Source organism: Diadema setosum, chromosome 1 (assembly GCF_964275005.1).
Source record: "Diadema setosum chromosome 1, eeDiaSeto1, whole genome shotgun sequence".
Lineage (NCBI taxonomy): Eukaryota > Metazoa > Echinodermata > Echinoidea > Diadematoida > Diadematidae > Diadema > Diadema setosum.
This window is the reverse complement of record NC_092685.1, coordinates 15,788,095-15,806,775: the sequence shown is the minus strand read 5'-3', so window position 1 is coordinate 15,806,775 and position 18,681 is coordinate 15,788,095. Positions and strand designations below refer to the sequence as shown.

General features: G+C 38.8%; 1 protein-coding gene across 1 annotated transcript; it reads right to left on the bottom strand.

Moving 5' to 3' along the window:
• Positions 1 to 4,933: 4,933 nt before the first annotated feature.
• Positions 4,934 to 18,418, bottom strand: LOC140237276 (cryptochrome DASH-like). Its single transcript, XM_072317224.1, has 14 exons — positions 18,322 to 18,418; positions 16,944 to 17,042; positions 16,192 to 16,364; positions 15,620 to 15,719; positions 14,986 to 15,113; positions 14,200 to 14,348; positions 13,950 to 14,038; positions 9,657 to 9,730; positions 8,355 to 8,444; positions 8,117 to 8,196; positions 7,218 to 7,435; positions 6,498 to 6,617; positions 5,850 to 6,023; positions 4,934 to 5,086 (listed from the first exon to the last, which is right to left on the bottom strand). Exons 2-14 carry the CDS (start codon positions 17,007 to 17,009, stop codon positions 4,934 to 4,936), a joined length of 1,614 nt encoding a protein of 537 aa, XP_072173325.1. The 5' UTR covers positions 17,010 to 17,042; positions 18,322 to 18,418.
• Positions 18,419 to 18,681: the final 263 nt, after the last annotated feature.

The following is an 18,681-nucleotide window of genomic DNA, read 5'->3' as shown; positions in this document are numbered from 1 at the left end:
TACACCCCTGCTTATGTTAATTTGTATTATTACATTTTGTGTTGTGTTTATGTTAGGGTATGAGATCTCAGTATTCTGTACCACTGTTTCAATTTATTGTTCTTCACATCCTACTTCTACCTTCTTAACAAAGGATTAACCCTATTCTAACTGGGCTATTTGAGACCAAGTTTTTACTGAGGGGGGGTCAATTTGACCCCCCCTTCAGATCTCGGCCGCCGATCGTGCAATCGCCGCGAAATTTTGCCTGAAGATAGAGCTGGATGTAAACTACAAGATAACATGGTCATACAATAGAAAAATATTGCCTTTCTATTTTTAATAAATTAATTATGCAAATTTGTGCATGAAATCATATTTTCACCTATAACTCCATTAAAAAGACTGGAGGATTGCTAAATTTTTGTGTCAGAATTCCTCAAGACACATCAAACAATTTTCTTGAAAAAAATTGGCACAATCGAAATCAATTTCTTTTGTTTTTTATCGTTTTGTTAATTTCTATGTATTTTATTGTTTTTTCGACCTTTTGTTTTCTATTGTTTTTTTGCCAAAATTTGTTGCAGGCACTTTTTCAGGCTTATCTACACTAGAATTGATTAATTTCAATGGTTAAAAGTTAAAATAATCTAATTTATATCAATTTAACCAAAAAACACAATTTGCATTGGATTTGCACACGATATCATGAATTTGAGCTGTTTTTTGGTTGACATGCATATGCAAAACATTACGTAACTTCAAAACGGTGTACCCGGACGTCGCAAATTTGGTCTCAAAATATGCGGGAGACTTCAATGAAAAAAGTCGTGAAACGACGCGGCAAAATCTTTGCGCGTTGCGAAATCGTGCCGCGAAACGTCGAGGAGGGGGGTCAATTTGACCCCCCCCCCAGTTAGAATAGGGTTAAAGAAGGGTTAAATTGTGTGGGGATTACAATGTAAGTGTGATTTCTGTAACAGATAGATAACTGGCATATATTTACATCAATTGCATTAGCAAAAGCTAACATCTGGGGGGCGTTTCATCAACGAGTTCGTCGGAGATTTCACCGACAAATTTGCTATCAGCCAATCAGACCAAGGATTTCATTAGCTTTTAACAGTTGTCAGTGTAAATCCTTGCGTCTGATTGGCTGATAGCAAATTCGTCGGTGAAAACCTCCGACGAACTCGTTGATGAAACGCCCCCCTGATGTGAATTGCACACTGTCAAGACCCTAGAAACCAGTGGTGTCAACAATGCCAGCATAACCAGTCTTGCATTAGCTGTCACTAGCACTTATGTTTTAGAAGTGTCTTAGAGTGGTCTGTTGGAAAAGTACAATGTATGCCGAAGGTCCCATCACTCCTGGTATATTCATTAGCTTGTCTTGTAAATGTGATGTGTTCATTGAAACTCAGCTCACTATAGAGTACTTAGCATTCTTTACAAAAATGCTTAGCATTCCAAAGCTGTTGGGGACAGCAACAGTTGATGATTTGGACAGTGTCCAGGTTTCAGTGAAGCACATACTGCTATTGGTTGATAAAGATACCTATAACTCATACATGTGCAGTGATATTTATGGTGCAATATTCCATCTTGTACAGATATTTGAATATCAAATGAAGATTCTGTTGTGTTCCTGTGGCAAAATAGTTTGTAAAGAAATGACACCTTACTCAGACATGTGTACATGTATTGAGTAGCTTGCAGTGTTTCAGCCCTAAAATGTACAGTGTACATGTATTATCAAACAAATCACAAACACCATTTCCCCCAAATAGCAGCAAAAGCCCAACGTATTAGATCAGTGGACCTGCTTATTATGCCAAGATAGATCAGCTTGAACCAAAGCAACTGGCCCGCACAGTACACATAAATCATCTTGTAGAGCAGTCTGGGCTGCATTGAACTTGATGACTGTGTGCATATTGGAAAAAAAATAAATAAATGACCCAGACTCTCTGTGAAAGCATCTTGTCCATATCATCCGGAAGCCCACATATGGGTATATATGGGTCTTTTTCATCATACACATTTCATCATTGTTTGTGATTGTACCATTGATAAAGGGGAGAAAAGAGCAATGTAGCCTCTTTCTGAATCCATGTCAAATATGAATTACTGTGCTTATAACAAATCTTCTGTAAATACTGAAAAATATAATGAACATGACTGTACTTCATTGTAAGGCTGTGTCTCTGCTGTCTTGGTGATGGTTGCGTGGTGAAATTGATGATTGCCTGGTGAAATTCTACAGATCTAGTAAGTACGCACGTTTTAAGCAGTGTATCTTTTTATTTTCAACAGTTTATTTTACAAATAACTTATCAAGTATCACCACATTGATGTACTTCATGTTTGTATTGCCAGATCCACACAATATTTGTGACCTGCTCACAACTATAACTTCAATAGTCTATGTATCAACATGCTCAATACCAGAGACTAGCATGAATTGAGTTGTTTAGGGCTTCATACTATAGTCTCCTTCATCTCTATGATAATATTCTTACATCAAAGAGTGACCATGAACAAAAACAAAATTACACATCCCAATCTCTAACAATACAAGAGTTAGAAGGGTGTGGGAAGCACTGGAAGACATGCAGGATACAGTCAATCATGGGAAGGTCATATGTCGCACTGGAACTGAGACAATTTGTTAGCCTTCTGAGCAGCTCCTGTGTTTGTGTTGATGTCTGCATGTTTGAGAAACTTTAACAAGGTTGTCTATACCTTAGCATAAGTATATTTTAGGCATGACTAATCAATGCCATTTTCCTCAGCAATTGTTCATAATTACCTCCGCCAAGGGAGAAGGTTAAGTGATCATTGGCGTTGGTTTGTCTGTTTGCAAAATAACTCAAAAAGTTGTGTAAAAATTAAACTTGAATGGAAAGTCAATATTGACACAAGGAACATCTCATTCAATTTTGGTAGTGATCCGGGAATTTTCATGGATTTTTGAAGGATTTTTCATCTTTTGGCATGTAAGGTCAGCGAACTTGGGTTCAAACTGTGTGTACTGGAGGTTTACATACGTGCACTAAAGCGCATGCTCTGCTTGGGCAAGGGGCCGTGCAATAAATGTAACAAAAGGCTTCTGTTTCGGTAATTAGATTGCATGCACCAGGGTGGAAATACTAGTTAGTTGCTAGCTTGGCAGAGGTCTGTGCTCTCGGAGTGCTTTTCTAGTTATCACACGTGAGGAGAGTGTGGTCGATTATGATGTCTGTACAGAGTTCCCAACTAATATATGCTGTACATTGTACTACAGTACACGCTTATCTCAAAGGCAGTAGTGCCCTCTGGCAAACCTTGGAAACCATAAATATAACACTTTGGAAGGTTGAATGTCTCTGACAAAAGACAATCTTCTCTCTTGGGCAAGTACAATACTTTAAGCTTACATACTTAAATAGCAAAAATAAGCAGAAGGCAGTGGAAATATCAATATCATGTATCTTGTTGAGCCTTAAGTGTATGAATATGACTTTGACACTGGTATTTCACAGTAATTGGTCACAATGACCCAAACAACAATAAGCAAACTCCAATGTAAGTACATATACATACCAACGTGAAGACCCAAATTTTCATTTTCAGCAAGTGAGAACAAATGTTGAAAATTAAGAGATATCCCTTGCCATGATACAATGTACTTCTCCTAACTTGAATCCATCCATTGCCCTTTCCCACTAAAACTTGTCACGGTATGATGAACTTTGATTTCATAACTTAAAATATCCTTCATACTGCTGTCTACATTTCTATCATTCTAATGGCCAAAACCACTTCTTTCAATGCTCAGTCTTTGTGCTTTTATCAGCTTCAATGCTAGGAAAAATATAAAGGTTAACACTATCAACTGTCAAGTACACAAAACAAGTATAGGCTACATATCAATGATAGCCATATCACTACATCTATGCAAAATGCAGTTATTTTCACAAACAGTATTCAGTACCAGCATCTTCATGCTTCAGCCTGCACAAATCTAATGGTGAACATGATTATGTGCTTCCTTATTACATGTAGTAATGCTATGAAATATTGTTCCTTGAGCAACTTTAAAATTTTAAAGAGCATTAAACAAACTGTACACACCCTGAGAGCAATATGGAAGAGAACATTATCTCACCAACAAAAACTCATAAACAAGCTTGACCCTGATTATAACTGACTGGCATGCCATTCATAAATTGTTCATAGTGGTACCCAAGTATAGACAACCACTGGCTTTCACATCCATTCATCAATGGGTGTGACCATGCTTTATACTACAACATCCCGATATCCATTAAGCCAAACCCCCCCCCCCCCCCAAAAAAAAAAAAAAAAAAAAAAAAAAGAAACCACCCACACATGCACACACACCCCACACACACAAATGAGGAAAGGAATGGTGATTCCTCTCTTTGACTCATTTTCAAATTTGCTTTAGTCATTTCAGAAAACTTGAGTTTACACAATAATTCACACCACAAATAACATAGCACACCATACTAAAATAACAAACAAACCATAAGATAAAAAAAAAAAAAACACATGAAAAAAAGAGATGAGCAGTGATGCAGATTAAAGTGTGGACATTAATGCCAGTCCTTCAGAGCCAACATTGCAATACGTTGAGGCATTTGTTCGCTGTATCTGCGATCAGACAATTCCACTCACTCCTGGGTTACATGGCATATGTCTGGCATTCTGCCAGACTTGATATCATCATTCACGGGTCAACATCTTTGTCTCCTCAAAGCGTCAAGTCTACTACCAAGTATCTACTTGGTTACAGGAGTATGAGACAAACAGCACATGATGAGTGAAGTCCATTCTATGTATGTTTGGGTTTTTTTTTTCCACTTGCTTGACTGCAGAAGCCCACTCACACTGTCTGTTGATGAGTCACTGAGATCCCTGATGCAAAGAGATTGCTATCAGCTACTGTTCAGTAATATTCACTCTTCTTGCTTGGGTTAGAGAAGTAAAAGTCAATCCCCCTCTGCTGACCCCTTGACCCATGGTTCTTCCTTTGACCTTTCCCAGAATGGTTCCTCCCTCCTCCACCTCCTCCTCCACCCCTGCTTCCTCCTGAGCTTCCCTAAGGTGTGAACAAACAAGAAAGAAACAGTGCCTTGATTTTTTTTTCTTCAAATCACAATCAGCAAATATATTCTAGTCACAGGGTGATCACATTTTACATTCAAACCACACATTTACCCATCACAAAATAATCACAAGGCTTCGTGGTCTGGATTTTATGAGCAAGAACTCACAACGGTCAGGTTGTGACAAGTGTATATTTGTCGCTGGGGTGACAAGACCTTGTATCTACAAAATGTCAAATGTTCAGGAGAGCCAAAAAACATGGCAGCCAAAGCTCTATATCAAATGGGATAGCCTTTCCTTAGACATGCCATTGTGGCTTCATTTTTGGGGTAAGACACCTAGGATTTGGACAGGACATCACTTAACTGGTTATCTGACCATTAATGCAAAATACATGTAGTCTTTTTCACCAAAATTTGAGATACAAGGTCTTATCATCCCAGCAACGAGTACAGTATACATCAGTGCTAATGTTGCGGAAATTGTTTCTTTTCCACAGTAAAATCACAGTCACATGTATTACCATCCTAAATCAAATTTCTGATTGGTGTATCCATTCAGGTAACACTTTTTGTAGTGCATTAAATCAACAATATTGCCATGGTAACTGCCTGTTTATAAACTTGATTCTGCTTACTATGAAAGTCATTGTCTCAACTAGAGTCAGTCGTTTTCTATCAGAGATCCTCGTCTCACTATTGTTTTCTGGCAAGGACCACTTCTTTGGAATCTGAAAAGAAAGGGAGTGTTCTCACCATTCGGCTTGTGTGCCTTCCCCACTCTGGTGCCTTCACAATTGGGGCGGGGTACGTCTCCCCAATGGATACCCCAGCCTGAGAGAGTTGGGCACCGCTCAGGGTCCATGGCATGTGTATCCCGCTGCCCTTGAGTCGACTCAGCTCCGGCACCCACTGGCGGATGTAGTCACCCTGCAATCAGGCAAATTTTACATCTCATGTACTTCTTGAAGCTGCATGAAAACATCCCTTAGCTTACATGACTGATATAAATGCTATTGGGAAATGATTCATAGCAGTACAAACTCCATTTGTAAGAAAAAATTAAGTTGAAACTGACAGAAGAGAAATGATCAAATTATCATTGCACCTTTGTTAACGACTTGCACGCTCACTGGAGTCTCTGAAGGAAAAGAGAAATCCTCACTACAAAATACAAGAGTTTAACTAGTTCACTAATAAACATGAACATGTTTCTTATTGCAATCAACGGCAGGAAGCATCATACATGACCAAATAAGCATTATCTGGTAATGCCTATAAAAAATGTTACTATATAAACAAAAAGAATATCTTGTTACTGATCAAACTTGCTAGCTCAGTTCTATTCTGATTTCAAGCAAGGGCTTCATCCCCAGCTTGAGATCAAGCCCTCAGTATACTCACTTCAGGATCGTAGTCCAGGCCCTGCTTGATCATGTTGAACTTCCGGTCCTGTCGTGGATCATTGCCTACACCAGCACTGTACAGCCAGTTGCCATAGTTGCTGGTGACATCATGATCAACCTTAATGACACAGAGAGAAGCCGACACCTTCACTTTACTGTCATATATAAAATTCAAATTCACTGATAGTAAAACAAGCAGTTACAGAAACATGAAACATGTTTTTTAAAAAAGGAGAATCTTTCATACCAATGGTGAGGTCTTTGACTCAGGAAATAATACACTAAAGCACATCAAAAGAAGAAGTGCATTTATTAAAGGAACAAACAAACTAAGAAACAAACTAATTTTAATCACTGTAGACAAGTGATTCATGCAAGTACTAGTACTTAACCCGTTGAGGACGGTTTGATTTTGCTACAACACGCATTTCCCATAGACACCTGCCCGAGTATACTCGGGACTCGTCCTCAACGGGTTAAAAACCTACTTCATAGTACACAGTGAGTCAGGCAAATGTACATACTGGGTATTCACAAGTGGACATTATTACCAGTAACTCTTTGTCCCTCTGTATGAACATTCACAACAGCAGCTAGCAACACAATGCTATCGAGACATTCTACTTTTAGGCTGTAAGAATAAAACAGATTGACATTTCACTTGGCATTAGGAGTTTAAAAGAAGAAGAAAAAAGAATGGTAAGGTGGCATGACTTACCAAGAGATATTCAAACCACTCTGCTCCCAGCCGCCAGTCCAGGCCGAGGTCTTTAGTGAGAAAACTGGCCACGTTCTGGCGCCCTCTATTGGACATGAAGCCTGTAGCAGCCAGCTCTCGCATGTTGGCGTCCACGAAGGGTACCCCTGTACGACCCTGGCACCATGCCTCAAACCAGCGCTGGTTCTTGTTCCACTGTTTCTGGGTGCCGAGGAGTCCTGCATATGGCAAGATGCAGACAAACTCATCAATCAATGTTACTTAAATTCATACCTTAAGACATTATATGACCATGCACACTGAGCATAAATATAGGCCGAATCATTTACACAAAGCTGAATATGAAGATTTAAGGTTTTGCAACGTGCAGGTTCTTGCAGGATTTGCGGGGATAAAACTTTACGTAATACAATGTACTCTGCTAACATATTGAGTACAGTGTGCGAGAGAAGGGACAAATCCTCTTTTACAATAATGAACTGTTATGTCAATTATCTGGTATTTTGCATAAAAGTGACTTAGTTCAAAATGCTGAAAGATAACCATGACTCCCAAATTGATTCCCTGACTCCTCATCAAACATAATATGGTAATATCTTTGCATACAGCTGTCAAAAAGAAAAAAATATACAATAGGAGAGTAAAAAGTTACAGTGTACCATGAGGCTACATTACCAGGGAGCAAAAACAGTTATATTTTACATATTGATATTGGCTTCAACTCTTCAAACAGCTACACACGAAAGGCTCAGAAATAAAATGAACAGAGTGATCTCCTCATAAAATTCCTTCTCTAGTGGATAAATATTGAACATATTGTACATCACTAAAATCTCACAATGGACAATGTAAGAAATGACAAACGTAACAGTGAACAGTCTAATGAGCTCGAATCTTACCACTGAGGTAAAAGAGGCGGTCTCCAAACTTCAAAGCCACAAATTTGAAATAGTCTCTCCAGATCAATTCAAAGATGACCCTGTCCAAAGAAAAAGAATCAGTGTTACATCGAATACACATAGAAAAAAGACAGAGAAACCCTATCAAAACTACATGAACACAGTTAAAGGGTGTACTCGACTGAATAGGAAAGACAATAGTGGAAAGGAAAGAGACTGAATCTGATGTTCCACTCACCAGTAGGTTGACTGGTTTGCTGTTCTCTCCTTCTCATACTTCTTCACCTCTTTATAAATCTGCCGGGGTGACAAGCATCCATGGGCCAACCTAATGAAGCAAGATGGGCACCAAAATCTAAATTTCTTGTAAAAGATGGCTGAATCAATTACTGTAAAGAGAATAAAATGTTTATTCTAATTTACTGCAGAGTTTAGATTTCATATGTCACACATACAAAGATGTAACTGAGTGTTGTTAATTGTGTATCAAAAAGGCATCTTAGAATTTAGTTTGATTCCGTACATCTGAGAGGAGTTGCTTTGCAAGGTTAGGACATATGTGACCCTGTACCTCAAAACAAACAAAAAGTCGCCAGACATGAATTTTTAGTTAAGACCATAATCTGAAAGAGCAGACTTTAAGCTTTAAAATGATGTATAACTCAAATCAAATGGACTCTCCTAACCTATCTAAATATTGGAAAGAAAGCACAAACTCAGGAAAAGTGTGAACTGAGAAAAGAGGCTCTGAAGTACAGTGTCTATTCAAGCGCTTAATCTTTACCAAACCGTGCTGGCTGTGCGATGAATGGGACAAAAAACAGGAAGTAAATCACCAGAGTAACAACAATGAAGGGATAATCAGATTAAACTGAAATTAAGCATGCCTCATTAACACATTCTGTCCATAATTAATGCCAACTTTCAATGCAGTAGCACTATCCTTTCAAAAGTTATTAGAGTTGAAAGTGAAGAGTGTGGACAAGGTTTTTCAGAAATGAAAAAGGGATTCTAAAGACACACCTAATCACACTATTCTACCAAAAATGTTCGAGATAAACGGCTAAAAAACACACTTTCCTGCCCGTTTTATGATACCAAATTTTAGCATAATGTAAAAGAAGACCCGCTCTTTCAGAAAATATGAAAAAGTCAAGTTCGGCTAGGTTGACCCATTTCACTTATTTTCAGTCCTCACGTAAAATCAGTGTGTGCGACTGTATGTTCATTTTGAGGTGCACGGTCACATATTTCCATGCAATTTTCAGAGTTGAAATGTGCCATTAATCTTCTACAATAATGGCAAATTGTCAAATATTGTCTTGATTTCTATTGCTCTCGTGACTACGACCTTGCTAATCTGTGGTAAATACCAGTTGACCTGTACCATGCACTTGTAGTTGCATGACAAAACCATAAAAAATGTTTTCCATTTAACCCACAATAATGTCTCTGAACAAGGTTACTGACCTTAAAAAACAGTGTTTCAGTTTCATTGTGAATCAGGTCAACGACACAAATGACATGATGAACAGCTTACCAAGCTGCAAACTTTGTTGAGTAGTCTGCCCCAATCAGTCCATTCCGTGTCTCCTTGTACTTGGCAATGCAGTCCTGTGGCAGTAAATAATAAAGCAACTTTTGATAAACCTATCGCAATATACAAACATGTCTATATGTAGGCTGGAGGAAACAAAGCTGTTATCACTTGTGATTTACTGGGATAAAATGGCATACTAGAAAGCTAACTTCACTAAACTTCAACTGATCCATGCTTGGAAGTAGACCAAATTCTCAAAATGGCATGAGAGCCTATGAGAAATCAGCTTCTGCAAAATTAAATTTCATTTTTGATGAAATACATACATCACTGTGTCCATGGAGATTACGCACATCACCTGAGACACGCTGCCTTGACGCTTGATAAACAGCAGAAGCGGCTTCAGGGACAGCGCGTCTCAGGTGATGTGTGTCTTTTGCCTGAGACGCACTGTCTTTGAAGATGTTGTTGCTTATCAAGCATTTTGATTGTGAAATCATGTTGTTGCCAAATTTTTACCTCCACGAAATAATCCTTATTACTCTAAAATCTCGTTCTTCAAAATAATCCCCTTAATCGAAAAAAAGCTACGACTATGATTTTTAAATCTTTTTAAGATAATAAAGATTCCACTACCTTTGGAAATGAATGATGTTCCTAGGTGTACTGAGTTTGTACTTAGCTCTCTTTTGTATCGTCATGTAGGGTAGCCATAATGTGTCCATTTTTATCACGCGCCTTCGTATCTTGTTATCTACTATCTTTGGTAGAAGTACAGATTTGCGGGCGCGCGCGCTCTGCAATACTCGTGCGCTATCGGTAAAGGTACGGTAACAACGGTACGGTACGGTAAAAGTTGTGCCAACGATAAGCCCTCTCTTTACGTGAGTATTTTCCCGGTAGTCATGTCAGCTTTGCAACAGTTTTCAAACGGTAATGCTTGAATGAAAGCAGATCGGTAAGACAATATTTTACCAGTAAGGAACGGTTTTCCCGGTAGAGCATTAACTCTTAATGTGCCAGGCCCAAAACCCCTAACGTGCCAGAGGTGTTTACCTAACGCCAGAACGTTTCGAAACTGGACTGACAATGAAATTTAAAACCGCCATATCTCTGAAACTATTGACTGTTTTGAATTGAGTTCTACACAACATATATCAAGAAATGTTTGCTCTTTTGTGTCATGCAGTCAGTTTGCCACAATATCTATCTGAATCTGAAATATTGCAGAAATATTTGATACATCAAAAAAATTATTAGAAATTTTTGTGTAGTATGGACAAAAAGAGTCAGTCTTGTTTTTTCTTCAATGGAACGCTCCCTTGACTCTGTGAGAAAGTTTTACAGCAACATTTCCTCTTTCAAATGATAACAAAATTGCCTTCTAGAATTGTATGATTCCAAAGATACTAGCAGTTTATTTTGTCTTAGCAATTTCTCTTTCTGCCTCAGTAATTCATTCCCAAATCTGAGTCCTTTAGTCCCAGATCCTGTATTTGAAACTAAAGCAATTGTCCCGGGCCCTGGAATAGTGTCTTTTGTCCACCTGAGAAGGAAGAACCTGCTAATCCTCCTTTTGTCTACGCGGACCGCGGGCGGGCGTATTCTATTGAAATCGGCAGGCCTTTGTCCACGCGCAATTCCTATGCTAGCATGGGGATGATTAGTGATGTTCACCAAAACAAAAGGATGAAAGACTTGACCGACGAACGAAAGCTGACCCACTTTGAGGGACAAAATCAAAGCAGCTTCCCGCAGGACAGCGTCCTAGCGGAACAATGCGAGTGGAACCGCATAGACAATACACGCAGAGTCAATAGCATACACACGCGTGGTTTACCTATGAGACTTTTGATCCATACACATCTCGCAGAGGATGCGCCCGCTGCGGATTTTCCCGATGTGAAAAAAATACATCTAGCTGAAAAATCATGTATTTACTCAAAATTTTCTTATGTAAGCATGCTCATATTTTTAGTGGAAGCGATGGCTATGCTAATCAGCTACCAGTACATATCATTGGCAGTTGCTTGGTGTAACACATTACGGTACCACAAGAACTTAAATGATCAATGCTTTTCTCGCTGTTCTTGGTCGCCGATCGGCGACCATGGCACGTCAGGACTAAGGTCGCCGTGCGGCGACCATGGCACGTTAAGAGTTAAGTTACTTCATAGCGGTAGTGTAGCATACTGTACACATGAAAGTATGCCATTTATACATGCATAAAATTTGCTATATATGAATGACTGCAGATCTGACACCGTAACAGAACGCCTGATCACATTTATATAATCATATATAATAATATATATATTCACATATATTCATATAATCATATATTCATATATTTATATATTCATATAATCATATATTCATATATTTATATATTCATATAATCATATATTTATATATTCATAGTATGGACCTGTTGATCATTTGTGATTATTTGTAATTATTTGTAATTATACAGTTACAGACAAGCTTGATTTCTCATAGACCATGTACAAAGTACAGCCGGGCCAAAGGCGGGGCCTATGGCCGGACCCAAGGCCACAGGCCTTAGCCCAGAACCAGGGGCCCAGAGCCCGGGGGCCCGGTGGCCCAGGGGCCCAGGGGCTCACGGGGCCCAAGGCCGGGCCGAGGCCAGGAGCCTAAGTGCTGGCCCAAGGCAGGGGGCCCAGCCAGGGGCCACCAGACTGAGACCACTAAGAGTACCAGTCATGACTTGCTGTGATAATGTGACAGGCCTGTGCATACACATATTATGTAAATACACTGTACAGGGCTGTGCATATTATGTAAATGCACTGTACAGGGCTGTGCATATTATGTAAATACACTGAACACTAACTATACACAGCCCAGTCGCTGTATGAATCGCGACAGGGCTGTACCTGAGCAGCCCACAACACAGAGCAAACACAAAGCAAATTCTACGATTGCATTTAGTTTTGATACTTGACATCATTTTTTGTCACCTCTAACACATCAAAGACAATCTTTATTAATGAGACTTCATACCGTACCTGTTTTCCTGGGGTTATTTGTGGGAATTCTGCGATCTGGGTACTAGTCGCAAATCTAACAACATGTGAAAATATCAACTCCTGATCATGTAACGTGCATCTGTACATTTCTGTGTTCACTGCTGTATTCCATGAACATGAATTCAACAACTACTGTTATATCCTGTAATATGAGCTGCCAGGACAAAACTCACATACGCTCTGATTCTGTATAGCAATCACTTTCAAAGCAATGTATTGATACATTGCTTTGAAAGTGATTATTTCATTTTTTATATACATTTTGTCTCTAAATAATTGTATTTTTTAAGGAAAAAAGCTTTAAAAATGGAATTTATGTAAATTTATGCAAATTAAGCAAAAGGCATTAATTGTTTTTATTTCTAAATATGTCCAATAATCTCATTACCCTTGAAAATATCAGGTTCAGCACTTAAATCACTTCAAATGGGTGCGCTAGCAGTTCCAAGACCTTTCTTTGGAGTATAATGCCTCTGTAAAACATGGAGCTATTGACCCCCTATTCATCGGATGTGCTGAAAATGTATTTTAGGACATTTCTGGAAGATTTTGCTGTAATTCTTTCCTTATTATCATTGCCTTGTGATTATTTCATTTTTTATATACATTTTGTCTCTAAATAATTGTATTTTTTTAAGGAAAAAAGCTTAAAAATGGAATTTATGTAAATTTATGCAAATTAAGCAAAAGGCATTAGTTGTTTTTAATTCTAAATGTGTCCAATAATCTCATTACCCTTGAAAATATCAGGTTCAGCACTTAAATCACTTCAAATGGAGAGTTTTATCCAATTTTTTGACAAAAGTCTAGAAGTTGGCGGCCATCTTGGATTTTGGCGGCCATTTTGAGTATTTCTTACTTGTGTGCTTGACACTCGAACCAAAATTGATCTATAGACAATTACCTTTACAATGGTACCAAAAATTAAACTTTTACATCAACTTGAACTGAAAATCAAAAATAACACATGCAGGGCCCCCCACTAAAAAGCACAGATAAGTGATGAGTAACATATGAAGCAGTGCTTCTCTTGCCCTCTCCTGGTTAAATCACAATCCCTCTTCAAGTATTGCATATAGCCACTCACTTTCTCACTACAGGTAACAACATCCATAAACTATTTTGCTTGTTACTCTGCTCCCTTTTATTTATCTCTGAATGATAATGTCTGTTTAATCTAGTACCATCACAATAGCTTACTTTGCAGACAAATATATGTAAAAAAAAAGGTGATATCACTCACAGTTTTCCAGAAATAATCATTAATCCTGGCAAGACCTGTGCTCTCCCCTCCAGCAAATGGAAATGCTGTCCTGGAACCGGTAGTTGGTTCTGGAGAAAATAAAGAAAGAACCATTTTCAGTGTTTGACACCAATTTTTCTGAAAAAAGGCATAGAAAAGTTTCTCATATTCCACAATGCAATGGCTTAAGAACTTTCAATCACAACCATGAAAACTTTGTTGCATGTCATGTTTTCCATCCTTTTCTTACCTTTCATGCCAAGCACGGCAAAGGTTGGAATCTCGCCTTCCTCAATGCCCTCTGGTAAACCCTTCAGAGGCTTGGGCATCTGAATGGCAGGTCTCACCCTTGCCTGGTTCTCCACTCTCTTCCTAAACTCTGTGTACACATTTGGGACTCTACACAGGAATGGTGAAGGAAAGAAATGAAAGACCTTTCAAGCTTTGTCAATCTATACCAAATGCACAGGATGTAGATAGCACTAGAGTTGAACACATTGGAACTGTGTGTTATCAAATTGTCATTATTGAGCAATTATCGTTGACCTGAATGGGCAATGCCAGTATTTGATTTTGAAAAAGTCCTTCTAATCCTGGTGGACTGTTACTTCTGGAATGAGGTCTACTCAAGCCGAAATATATCTTTTGTCACAGAAGGAAAATACACCAGTTCACACTCCTGTTGTTTTAGGTAATTTATAAGGAATTCTTGTGCATTTATCTACTGAAATAAAGCATAACGAATAATTCATAAGACATGTGCACAAATATATCGCTTCAATTTTCCCATTAAACCATTTAAATGTGATAGCCATAAAAACAAAGTAATCAAGGGACATTCTTAATAATTTGCACTTGTACGTGATGTCAAAATAATTTCACTTACGAAGAGTTTAATCAGATGGAAGCTGCGCTAAGAGTATACTCATTGGGGGAAAATAGAGATGACTACAAGTTGATTGTTGATAAATCAATATAATGCTAAAATTAATTGATGCATCTCAGTACACAAGGAAGACCTTGATGTGCTACTCACCCCTGAGGGGTAAATGGAACATCCTCCCTGTGGTAGAGTGTAGAGCCCCAGAACTTCTTGAAGTGAACACCCAGCTTGGAACAGGACTGCTGCAGCCCTGCTTCAACATCCAGCTCTTCTCGAGTCGCCTGTTCATGAATAATAATAATTTTGTGAAAAAGGAGGAAAGGGAGGATGCAGCAAAGACATGATGTGGTTACTCAATATGCTAGGAAGCAATCCTATTGATGATAAGCGACGATTATACCAAGCATATAGAGATTAATTCTGTAGGCACACACACTTCACCTGTGAGTTCAGCACAAAACTCAATCACCACTGACATGAAAAACAAAGCTGAAGTTCCAAAGAAATGTTATAAAGCTTCGAGACAGAATGACATGTATATAGGAGCCTACATAACATTTAAGGGGTACACAACTTCATTAGTACATTTTGAGATGTAGCTCATCAGTGGGTTTTCTTTGTTACTGTAACCAGTGAACAGAAAGTATGACAGCAACTATATCTATCAAGCAACATTACATAATCTTTGCTTGAGATGAATCAGGGAGGGTCTGTGATCACAGATTAACTACTACTTGACCAGATGTCCTAAAACTGACGCAACCTAATAATGAAGAGACACACTTACCTCCTCTTGAAGAGCTACAGCTCCAACCTGATCCTGACCCAATTGATGGATCAGTTCTGGAACAACATCTTCAGGTGGGCCATTCCTCACCACTAAGCCACTGCAGTTTTGAAAGAAAAATGACACATGTGTCAATCAATATGAACATTACCTGGTATCTACTTTTCATGAACACTGACATTCAATATAGACATCCATACATGCAGACATGAAAAAAAAAGCAAATGAAAGGCAGATCATATTGATTATGATTTTATTAAACTGATTAGATTTAGATATCATACACTCCAAACAAAAATACTACATAAAAATTAAGCTTCTGATTGTAAGAGCAAAAATTGATACAATATACTGCTGGGGGGGGGGGGGGGATCTGCTCATGATGCAGAAGAATATTATGCTGAGAGAAACTAGAAGATTATGACGACAAATTACTGAAGTCATGATTCAAGTTTGGCAACACAACTTTGGATGAAAATATAACAAATATGACTTGTGACTACATGTATTTCCACTGCTATGCAAGAGGGAAACTATAGCTCATGTAATGCCCCTGCTGAGCTACACATTACCTTCCTATGGACTTCAACGTAGACCGCAGGTCCACTATGCTTTCGAGGAGAAACTTGAGCCGATGAGGGCCAGTCTTGGGAAAGTCAAAGTGCCAGGTTCCTTTGAAATGCCTTGGATCAAAGCAGTACAAAGGAAGCACATTTACAGCATTCTTGTGTGCCCAGAAGAGAACCTGAAACACAAAGAGAAAAACATGCACATTAATATTAGGAGAAAAATAACAGATGTACATCCTCTCTACTCCTGGGTGACTTTTGAATGTGATGACCAAAGACAAGCCATGTTATGAGATGAGTTAACTTATTGTAGACATCAGCCATGTTGCTCAATGACAATTGGGCAGCTTCTCCATAACACTGACCATAGTACTGACCTATATCTGCACACAAAATCTGATGGACATTTCTCAAGAGCAATGGGATATCAAAAATTTCATGGCATCCTTCCTCAGAATTGCACTGAGATAGCCACATCATAGTTGTACAAGTCCAATAATTTGAATCGACTTCAACTTCAGGGATAAAGAGTGCAGACAACTGCATCAAATTCTTTGCCAAACCGAACACAAATGGCATATTCTAATTATTCTGAGTCAGGCAGGCTCATCCAATATGTCTCATCTGGGCATTTATAAATGGTTTGATCATTTGTGTTTTCAAGTCATTTGTGTGCTCACTCTTATCACTTCATCCATGTAAATACAAATTCACAAAGACAATAGAAAGCCTAGCTAGGATTGATGCATTCATACCTCATTGTCATGGTAACGGAGGTCATTTCTCAGGAGGCAGATGATGATTTTCATTTTCCCAGCCATGTCAACTGCTATTGTTTGGCCAAGATGAAAATCCTGAATTTCAAGATGAAAACAATAGATGAAGGACATCATGTCATGTTCTAGTAATGCACAAAAGTTGAATTACACCATACACCTGAAGATTAATAAAATGGACTCTCCTGGAGACAAACCTCCTCACACAGCTCCCATACCACATGCATCCCTGACAAAGTTCTGTCAAGCAATGGAGCAAACTATGCAAAAAGACAAACAATCACTAATAAAATTTAGCTCCCCTGCACTGTTCATTTTACTAAATGACTGACGTTCCAGGAAATTCATTGACAGTAAGGGCCAAGGCAACAGTATGCTAAAAAACTAAGTGATTTCCGATTTGTACTCATAATACCAACACACCTAGAACAGTTGCTTGTATTTGTTTTTGTTTGTTTTTCCCTTTTCCAGCTCTTCTCTAAGACATAAGACTATACAGACATAGCAGTAACAGTAAAACTGTATCTGGTGGAGTACAGAAACAGAAACAGAGTCAGAATCTCGGAAACCATTAAAGCAGTGGCGGATTTAGAGAGGGCGCACGGAGTACACGCCCCCTCTTTATTTGTTGTTAAAACAAAAGAAATTAAAAGAAAAAAATGAGATAAAACCGGGAAGTAGCAGCAGAAATATTGTTTGCGCCCCCCCCCCCCCTTTTACAGAATTCCAGGATCCGCCCTTGATTAAAGGAATATCATCTATTCTCTGGCATATGCAACAACATGCCCACTGAGAGAGTATAGTTTGTGACACACGGGATTTAAAGTCAAGGTTTACATGCAATCAGCATGCAGCCTGCGCCTGCCTGCATTCACATGATTCAGAGACAAAATGATTCAGAAAATTGCAGCTTCGGCCCCCAGGCTTCGCTTTGGCCTACTCACCTAGCTTCAACTAGAATGTGAACATGGGAATGCAAAGGGTCCATTTGTTATTATTCAATTGATATTCGCCCCGGCCCTTCAGCAGGACAGGGCGGGGCGCGGTGCACACATCAATTCAATTCAATTCAATTAAGTTCATTAATTCAAGTTTACTTTGTATTTCCATTCGACATAAAATCATCAAACATAATACACTGAAAAACAACTAGATAAATTACATCTCATTATTTCTCGCTCTCTCGTCCAATCTCTGTGAATGTGATGACTGATGATGGTGATGCAGACCAGTCCATTGCGGCATTGCATTGGCATTGCCATTCAATTCCCTAACAGCCTCACATGAACCCGACAATTTCGTACAGTGAAATTGAAGCCCACAGCCTTTCTAGCCATGCAGTAGAAGATCAACTTACCACAGGAACATGTACGTGAAACAACCGGTGTGCAGTAAAAAATCACTCGAAGTGTAGGCCTGCCTACCCCCACTGCTGATGAGTGTTTCAGTTTGGGCATTAACCGTCCATGTGGTACTGTAATCCCTGCACGCCAAAACATCTACCACCGTTCACTGCACCCAAGGAGGTACTAGTACCTCCTTGCTGTACCTAACCTAAGCTTGTAGTTATGTACAGCTGTTTTCTGCCAGTTCTTGCTTTACGTAATTTTCGAGCAAGCTAGTCTAAGTTCAGACAAGTATTTGATAAAATAGCTCGTTCTTATCAATGTTCATCGTGTATTCATGAATAGACTGTAACAACATATAATATTTGTTG